This window comes from Sorghum bicolor, chromosome 1 (genome assembly GCF_000003195.3).
Source record: "Sorghum bicolor cultivar BTx623 chromosome 1, Sorghum_bicolor_NCBIv3, whole genome shotgun sequence".
NCBI classification, from domain to species: domain Eukaryota; kingdom Viridiplantae; phylum Streptophyta; class Magnoliopsida; order Poales; family Poaceae; genus Sorghum; species Sorghum bicolor.
The window spans coordinates 7,026,827-7,036,689 of record NC_012870.2 but is presented as its reverse complement, the minus strand read 5'-3'; the positions used below and the strand labels follow the sequence as shown (position 1 = coordinate 7,036,689).

Here is a 9,863-nt window from a genome sequence, read left to right as displayed (position 1 = left end):
GTCCAGTGTGACAACGAGCAGAGCTGGAAAAATGGAGGGAAAATGTCAGTCCACACGACCACACCCCCCAAACATTCAAAAACCAATCGTGACACTGACCTCTCCTACCCCACAACCCTCCCCGGGGTCATCCCAGGCACGAAACCAGATCAAACCGCACCCAGCGCAGCCCACACCCCACGCAGGCACGCAGCCGCGGCCCGCGTTTCCACGGCTGCGGCGCAGGCCCCGCGCGTCAGTTACCGCCGCTGCCCACCCACCCAACGCAGCAGGCCGCCCGCAGCGCCGGATGATCCCAAAAACAAAACAAATAAAACCCCGCAGGAAAAACGCGAGAGAAGCACAGCACAAGGCCGCCGGTCCCTTGGCTCCCAGTTCCCACTACTCGCCGCTGGATCCTCCACCCGCCGCTCCTGCTCAACCCGCCGCGGCACCTGGCCGGAGATCCAGCCGCCGGGAGCGCGGAGGTCGGCCGGTTGCTCCCGTTTCCGCTGGTGAGTGATTCGTCCCGGCTCTTGCTGGGGAGGGGGTGGATGGATGGATTCCCTTGTTCAAGCCTCTATCTCTTTGTTCTGGGAAGGAATCCAAATCTCCCTCTGTCCCTGCTCGGTTTAGTGCGGATTTCTGCGCCCAGCGGTGCCGTACTGACCTATTCCTCCATTCGGGTGGTTTGATTAGGTGGTTGCTCTTCGCCGCTGGAGATCGGCAGACGGAAGCAGTTGACGCCACAGGGGCTTCGTGCTGCCGAATTCCCCAGATATTTTGGGGGTTCAACCGAACCCCCAATGCCCAACGCCACTGTGAGTTGCTTCCTCTCCCAAATTTCCCCAGGAATTGCGCTTCTTTATTGGGGCTATGTTTTTGCTTGCTTGCTTCCTTTTCCGGTAGGGTTGCTGCTGGCGGAGTCTTTGCTTTCAGACTACTTTTTTGTTTTCTTTTTCTGGGAAACTAATTAAAGGAGTCACTTTTGGTCCATTTTGTTGCCCTTTATGTTTTGCATTGTGCGGAATTTCTTAATCTTGTCGGAGCAGGTTTAAACTAGGGTTTAGGGCAGACTGTGCTGTTAGTTGGTTTACGATCTCGTGAACCCTAGATGAGAGAAATAGTGGAAATAGTGGAGTTTGATCATCTGATGAGGTTTTTGATCTTCTGCAGGGGCTTGAAATGGGCCTTAAAGGCTCTAAGGGAGCTCCAATGCCAGGAAAGGAAGGAATTGTGGCAAAGGATTTGAAGAAGGCTCCAGCCTCCTTGGAGGAAAACAAGTCTTCCGGTGATGAGGATCTTGGAGGAGGGCCTGTCTTGACTGGGAAGAAAAGGAAGGACCGGAGGGGTTCCTCGGATGAGGACAGGAGTGGTGTGACAAAAAGGGTGTTGAGGTCCGATGCCATGAAGCTGCGTGCTGAAGCTGAGGCAGCCTGTGGAGTGGGTGTGGAGGTCAGCAAAACTTACTGTTTGGAGAAGAAACATTGTGAGGCTATTGTGGAGGCTGAGTCTTGCAAAGGCAGGGTGCCGATGGAAGTTACTTGCAATGGTGAGGAAGCTAACGGATTGGTTAACTTGGACGCGAGTGATGTCTCGGAAGAGTCAGCTAGGTGTTCTGAGAATAATATGGGAATGCCTGGTGTTCCTGCAGCAGATATTTCTCAAGGTGATGGATTAGGCACTCAAGGTAGCAATGCAGAATCAGATGATAAGACAGTCAAGTCAGATGAGAAGGTGTCTGCTGTAACTCATTCAAAGCAGAATGACTCCAGAGCTGGAATAAACAGTAGTGTTGATGAGGCCCAAGATAACAAAGTGAGACATGGGCCTTGTCAAGGTGAGGTCATAGACTCAGCAATTGCTAATGATGCCGACACAAGTACAGATTTAACCAAAATCATCCCTACCAGTGGATCAGAATCTGTTAAGCAGGAGGATAGTAAGCAGGAGAATAATGTGGACCATACCGAGGAAGTGATACTCCACAGTAGTGATCCGGAAGTTGAGAAGCATTCTCACATTGATGATGTTTGTACAGAAACTGAGATTTCTTTGACTGAGAATGGAAGATGTACAGTAGATAACCACACTGATCTAACTGGGTGCACTAAGCAGGAGGAGAGGGGAATCCCCGTGAACGAAGCCAATGATGTTTCATCACATGACATTGTCTTTACAAGGAGAGGTAGAAAATCATGTGAGGCAAAGCAGGGGACATGTGGAGAGGAGTCGCGGTTTGAGAAGCGAGTTACAAGGTCAGCTACAGTTAGGCAGAGAGAAGTTTCTGGAAGCTCACGTAAAAGTACCACAAACGAGGCTGCACTAGGAAGCAGAGGAAAAAAGGGAGATATTGTTGCTCATTATACAAGGAAAGTGAACAGTGCATTATCTCCTAAAGGTCACCATGCTGAGTTGGGAGAGCGTAATACCAGTATGGAGAAGCAAACAGTGAAAGAAAAGGTGGTGGATCATAGAGACTCAGGTGTCACTGAGAATGATAATCATGTGAATGGCACTGAGATTAAGGAATCGGAAAATGAAACAGGGATCAATTTGAAGACACAACCAACTGTGGGAAGTGTCAGCGTCGTTAAGAAAACAACTGGAGCAGCTGTTTCTGCGGTGGATCAGAATATCTCTGGTTCAGCCATCACTGAGAGAAATGATATGGAGCATACTGATTCTGATGGAGTTAAATCTGAAAATAAGACTCCTGTGCAGAAACCACTACTGTCTGTTGGTGCGAAGATTGTTGCCAGCAAGAAGAGGATATTGGAAGCAGGGCTTGATAAAATCACTGGAAGGTCACCAATTGCTTTGCCATCCATGAAAAAGACAAGAAATACGTCTTGTGATCCTGAGATAGACCAACCAGATAAGTCTTCTGGAGAGAAGCTTATTGGGAATAACACTGATTTGGGCAATAAACGTGTTCTGAGGGAACGGCAGCATCGCAATCAAACAAATTTGTCAAGCAGATCTCCTAACCACTCTAATCAAAATGCTATCAAGCAGACACAGGATCAATCTGATGATGATGAGATCAGCAGCGATACTTCCTACAGGAGAAGTCGTAGCGGACGTCGTCGTGGTGCTGCCCGTCTTGTTGTGCCAAAACAAGAGGACTCCAGTGATTCTGAAGAAGTTGTCGTGAAAAAGAATCGGCGGAAACGGAAGAAATCTGTGCATAAACAAAGGGCTGGATCTAAGTTGAAGCATACTTCTGGTCCTTCCAAAGCAGGTCGTTTGGGTAGACCTCCTTTGATCAAATCTGAATCTAGCTCCTTATCTTTGCATCCAGGAAAAGGGAAAATGAAGGTGCCTAAAGGTACAAGAACTCTTCGCGAAGAAAAGCAAAAAATAAGTGATCAGATAAAGGCCATGCTTCTAGATGCTGGTTGGACGATTGATTTAAGACCCAGGAATGGTAGAGACTACATGGATTCCGTGTATATCCCTCCTAGTGGCAAAGGGTCTTACTGGTCAGTCACAAAAGCATATTATGCGTTTTGTGCAAGTATGGAATCTGAGCAGAAGGAAAGTTCTAAAGACCAGATTTTGTCAAAAAAATCTGTTGGTAGCCCCGGCAAAAAGCAGGTCTCTAGCTCTCCAGGCTGTACTTTAACAGAGGATATCCTTAGCAAATTAAAAAGAGTTGTTGTAAACAAACGAACAACCAAAGTAGCGATTCAAAGGCTCAAACAGAAAAGGTTCAAAAAGGAAAAGAAGAAGAATGCAAATTCAAGAAGACTGCATTTAGGCAATGAAAGAAAAAAACGAGGTGGTTGTGCTCTACTTGTTCGTGGATCGAACAAGGAGTCTGGCAGCGGCACTGATGGTTTTGTTCCATATGAATGGAAACGTACGATCTTCTCCTGGCTGATTGATCTGGATGTTCTATCAGTCAACACTAAGCTGAAATGTATGGATGAAAGCAACTCAAAGGTTTTACTAGAGGGTATTGTCACTAGGGATGGGATTGACTGCAGCTGCTGTAGCAAGGTCCTTTCAGTGCTTGAATTTGTGGCGCATGCTGGTTCTGAAGTAAATACGCCATACAGAAATATACTTGTGGATGGGCAAGACATTGACCTTTTGCATTGTCTCATTAATGCATGGAATATGCAGTCTGATGCTGAAAAGCAAGATTTCTTTCCTGTTAGCATTGAGGGTGATGACCCCAATGATGACACCTGTGGTATTTGTGGCGATGGAGGCAATTTGATCTGCTGTGATGGATGCCCCTCAACATTTCACATGAGTTGTCTAGGACTGGAGGTATGCATTTATGCCTTTCACACGAGTACTGTGATTGGCTGTTGTCTTAATTATTTTTCATTAACTGTAACGTTTCTTTTGATTGAATCAACAAATGGCAGTATTTCAACTTATGTACCTTTTTCAAATTTAGCTGTTACTGCATTAGGACATGATTGAAAACTTGCAATGCCCAATAATAGTGCTCCCAGTTTTCTGTAGTGATAAGACTCAATAAAATTTTTCCACAAAGCATTCTCTAATCTATTGAATTTCCAATTTTGTAGGAACTTCCCTCTGATTATTGGTGTTGTGCAAACTGCTCATGTAAATTTTGCCATGAACATTCTAATGATGGTGCTGAAGACACTGCTGATGTTGATTCTTCATTGCATACTTGTTCCCAGTGCGAAGAGCAGTGTATGTGATCCCTGTTTATACTTTCTCTGTAGTTCTTTCAAATTTGGAAGTCTTTGATACTTTTTATTCCACATTTTCATTGTTATCTTACTATATTATTTTGATGCTCAATATGTCTGAGTATTCCATACACCTTGTGGTTTTCATGAGCATTTTCATTGTCTGCAGATCATGAAGCCTGTTCTCCTGAGAATGATTCCATAACTAACCTTTCCAGTCAGACAGGCAATTTATTCTGCCAACAAAGCTGCAGACTGGTAACGCTTGTCAGACTATTGTTCTTTTTACCTTGACAGTGTTTCTGGATATACTACCTTGTGGTTTTCATGAGCATAATTCAAATGGCGACACTTGCTATTTTACTTTGATGTTTGAGGCAGACATCGTTTCCTTTTTATTAGTGGCACATGTTGGGTTTGGGACTAAAAGGCTTTGCTGTTGTTGTTATATGTTTGAGAAATTGAGACCCAGTCATTAAATATCTGCACCATCTTTCATCTCTCTACTCTGTCAGCTTCCTTTCTTGATTATGCATATATATATGCTATTTCCTTCTATGTCCAAGTATATGTACTTGATATAATACCAATATCATGTGCAATGTATAGAACTATAGATATTCAGGTCACTGGTTTTTATTTACATGAATTTCATTACTATATAAGTAATTACATATAGTAAGGTACTCTATGGATGCGGTACTTGAACTCTTATTTAGTGACATAAGAATCTTGTCATTTCAGTCCAACTATTAAAATATCTACAGCCTCTACTCTTCTTCTGAATTTAGTGCCTATATTTTTTTTTTGAAACTAGACAATTGGTATTTAGTCTTAAGAAATGTCAAATGCGAAAGCTTCCATGGAAGTTGTATCTTCTCGAAAATGCTCTATTAACCACTTTTTTTTTTAAACCATCCAACACACTTCCTGTCTAGATGCTCTCTACTATTTGTTGTTTTATTTATCTTCTCGTTTATTAATGTATGTATACCAACTGACCCAAGAAGCTCCAATGATATAATTGCAGAATCTAAAATCACTATTTGTGTGATGCAGCTGTTTGAGGAATTGCAGAATCTTCTTGCAGTCAAGAAGGATCTTGAACCAGAATATTCATGCAGAGTTGTTCAACGCATCCATGAAGATGTACCAGAAGAAGTCCTTCCTTTGGACACAAGAGTTGAGTGTAACTCCAAGATTGCTGTTGCACTTTCATTAATGGATGAATGCTTCCTTCCGATTGTTGACCAGAGAACTGGCATCAACCTGATACGCAATGTTGTGTATAGCTGTGGGTATGCATCTATCTTTCTACAAGGTCGCCATAATCCATGCAGTTTCAATTATCCTTTGTACAACGTGCAAGCTGTTGATACTATGGCCTTTTAATTCATTCCACACTATTCTCTCTCCCACCCACCTTCTGCGTATTGGCGGTGCTATTGGGATGAGCTGATTAGACAATATTACTGAAATTATTGCTCATTGTTAACTTGTCATCTCTGTGCATAATGGAGAAGTGCATAACTCTTCATAGATTGACGTGCGTGTATTAAATGGGTTTCCTTGTCATAAATTTAACTGCCTTTTAGTATTCTGGAGATAGTAAATATTTTAGCCCCATTAATTTCGGATGTTGAGTCATTTTTTATTATTCTAATAATATGACAATCTTCATTGTTTTCTCTATTTTCATCTGTAGTAACTTAGATCATATTCTTATATGGTATAGGGGCCATTGGCATATTGTAGTATGTATGAGATAACTTAAACTAATTTGCTCCATTACGTACTGAAATTCAACTATATACTGAAATAAACTCTGACAATGCATAGAGTGCACATAACACCATCTGTGCTATTAACCACTGTTGGCCTGCAGCTTTTCTTTTAGCTCATACACAACCTGCCATTCTGTTCCAGCTTTTGCAGTTCTTTCATGCTTAGGTGTTCCAGGGTGTCAGCTTGATGCAATCCTAACTTTGAAAAGTTCCTAATATGGCAGTTTAGCTAGGGATGGTATGAATGGTTAGTACCATTAAGTGGAAGTGGTATGTGACCTTATATGGGATCTAACTTAGAAAGTTATTATTCATGGAACCATGATATCTGATACATGCCAAATATACATCATATATAGATTAAAAAAAAGGAAGCAAAGGCTCTAAGCACCAAAATTTCACCTGGACGTACATCAAATAACAAAAGGAAGCAATGCACCATGCGATCAGTGGCACCATCAAAATGCAACTCTGACATTTCCAATTTATTAATGTAATCTATCAAAAAGCGGTTGATGGGTCGCTTGTTGATTTAATGGCCTCATTATTGCTTGGAACGATTTTTTGTTGATGTGTAAATTGGCGTATTCTTTTAATAGTTACAGTCTTCTGTATTGATGCCATGCTGTCGTGGCTGCTTTTGTCGGAGATAACCAATTGCTCCTTTTGTCTTTCCTTGCATGCAGATCAAATTTTGCCCGATTGGATTTCCGTGGATTCTATATATTCATTTTAGAACGTGGAGATGAAATAATAGCTGCAGCATCTGTCCGGTGTGTTGTTTCCTCTTGTTTTATTTTTCTTGCTAGGTTTTGTGACTGTCTAGGCATCTATATGGCACTGAATGCTGCAGTTTGGTGAAACGGATAAGAAAGAACCATACTATAGGCTCTAAAACACCCCTTGAACAAACCAAAGTCTGTCCCAATGTGCCAGCAAAAGATATTCTAAACAAGCAACCATGGCAGGGGCCGGTGTTCTTTGAATCAATTCATTTCTAATTTTGAAACATGATGACTTGATTTTACATATTTCTAGTACTGGCGATCTTGTTTAGTGCCTAACTTGAAATACTTTACATGATTGTTGTAACCATCATATATTCCAGTTTGAAGGAAAAGAACATCCTTACTGGAATGCCTACTTGCCTAGTATTTTGCTGTACAGGTCATGGCTTGTTGGCGCTGAATAATAATCTATGGTATCTGCAGTCTCATGGAGGCAAACCTCCCTTTATCTTTCTTAAGTTACTAAGAAGATTTGAATGCTTCTTCTAGGAAGGTTCATTTCATGTTTTCACGAATATAGTTTGCATAATTAATCATGCCTGTGTGTGAACTTTCTGTAGCTTTCTTACACATCTATCAAGGCATGTTACGTACCTTGTATTTTTTTCGTACATGAACTTTCTGTAGCTGTTTTGTGGCTGTCTTGTTACATCATTGGATGAACAGTTAACATAAACTGACAGGCGCTCTACTATTCTCGAATTGCTGGGCCCTTATATGATTTTGTTGTTTTCATATCTTATCCTGAAACAGAATACATGGAACCAAGTTAGCTGAGATGCCGTTCATTGGTACCCGGAATATGTATAGGCGACAAGGGATGTGCCGCCGACTTGTAGATGGAATTGAAATGGTATGCATGCTTGATGGTGCTATTGCTAGTGTAGGACAGCAATTTATTTGCAGAAAATGCATTTAATCTTCAGTTATAGTGTTCGAGAAAAAAAAAATTAGTAGCACTTGTATTGAATAGTAGCCCCATGGGCATTATATATAGGAGTCTGAGTCTAGCACGAGATATAGGGTTGCTTAACCCTTTGCATGTTACAAAGGTATTCCTTACTGCTGAACTAGTCTACACCTTGCATGGTTGAACCGTGGAGCATTACTTTTATTTTCATAAGTGTCTGCAGCCAGTCTAGCATAGTTGTCCTGTCTATACACCTTACATTGATGATGGCCATAGTAGGTTAGATTAACTGATCTGATATCTTGCTTAGTTGCAATTTTCTGATGGTGTTTAATTATTGCCCCTTGTTTTCTATGTCAGATCCTCAGCTCTCTCAATGTTGAGAAGTTGATCATTCCTGCTATCACAGAACTTGTGGACACCTGGACATCTAGATTTGGATTTAGTCCACTTGAAGATTCTGAGAAGGAAGAAGTGAAATCTATTAGCATGTTAGTTTTTCCTGGTACAGGTCTTCTCCAAAAGCCATTGCTGAAGGCCTTACCTAAAGGTGGTCAATGTTCTCAAGGAGGTCAGAGCAAACACCATATTCCTTGTTGATATCCCAATTATTTTCTTTTCCTTATATATAATGGTCATCAGACATTTATACAGCCGGTGCTGTTTCCTCTATAGATAAAACTGAGAAATCACCTGATGTAGCCAATGAAGATTCTCTTTGCTCTGATGCAAGTGTTGATCCCTTAGATTTGGGGGTCAAAGAGCCTGGGGACAACAGCAAAAATGCTGATGGTACTTGCAGTGATGTTTCACAACAATCTCCCCATTCTTGGTAAGTGCAAGTAAAGCTTACATGTTTGGTTGAGGTATTATTGATATAATTGTGTAAATATTACAATGTTGAGACAAACCACCTAGTTTTATTTCGTCGTCTAGTTAAAATATTCTGCTGTATAGGGTGATGGCGGTAGATATCTTTATCGGGTGCCACAAAATAGCTGTAAATGTTAGTATCATTCCACCACCGTTAGATGTGTCTCATGACCTCTTTAATCTCTGTTGCAGATTCTAAGATTTGGTTGCAGCTTTTTGGGCCCCAAGCTTTACATGGACGAAGCCTCCATTAGTTTTTGTACCTCGAGTTTTGACTCAGCAGTTAGCATGACATCCATCCGTTGGCAGAAAGAGGCTTGCGGTTTTTTGCAGATTAGTTGCTGGGGCACCCCTGTAGTTTTTTTACTCCCAAATTGATGGCTCAATTGACTCGTCGGCCTGGGAAGAATCAGCCTGTGCAGTACTGAAAAGCGTTAACTCCAACCAGCTAACTTGATGTGCAGCTGAAACGTCAGCATGTAGAATGTGAGAGGATAGTTTCTTCTTTTGTTTTTGAGTCGTTAACTTAAACTCCGAGGGCGAATGCAGCCACCAAATAGTCGTAAATGTTACACCAGTTGTTATATTGTTAATAGGTTTATGTTTTCGCTAGCGCATTCCTGAATCATCTCATTTCTTCTTCTGTAAGATAATTCTCATCTCTGTAAGATAAACTGGTGTATGCGCAAGCTAGAAATAGTCCCCTGATCATCTGTTGTGCGGAATTGGTTATCTAATCCCTGCTGTGTTCCTGTGGAAGATTTTACTTTGTGACCATGGGTTTCTTTTTGCATCGTGCTGGAATGTGTATGTTGTTCCTGTGAATGAAAGCTTTTGCAGGTCCAAAAAA

General features: G+C 41.8%; 1 protein-coding gene across 1 annotated transcript; it reads left to right on the top strand.

Annotated features, from left to right (window-relative positions):
• Positions 212-9,790, top strand: LOC8085941. The gene is made up of 11 exons (XM_002466420.2): positions 212-494; positions 679-800; positions 1,156-4,260; positions 4,527-4,659; positions 4,828-4,916; positions 5,718-5,956; positions 7,129-7,215; positions 7,984-8,083; positions 8,501-8,711; positions 8,816-8,972; positions 9,206-9,790. Coding segments are annotated over exons 1-11 (4,449 nt in total). The 5' UTR covers positions 212-289; the 3' UTR covers positions 9,207-9,790.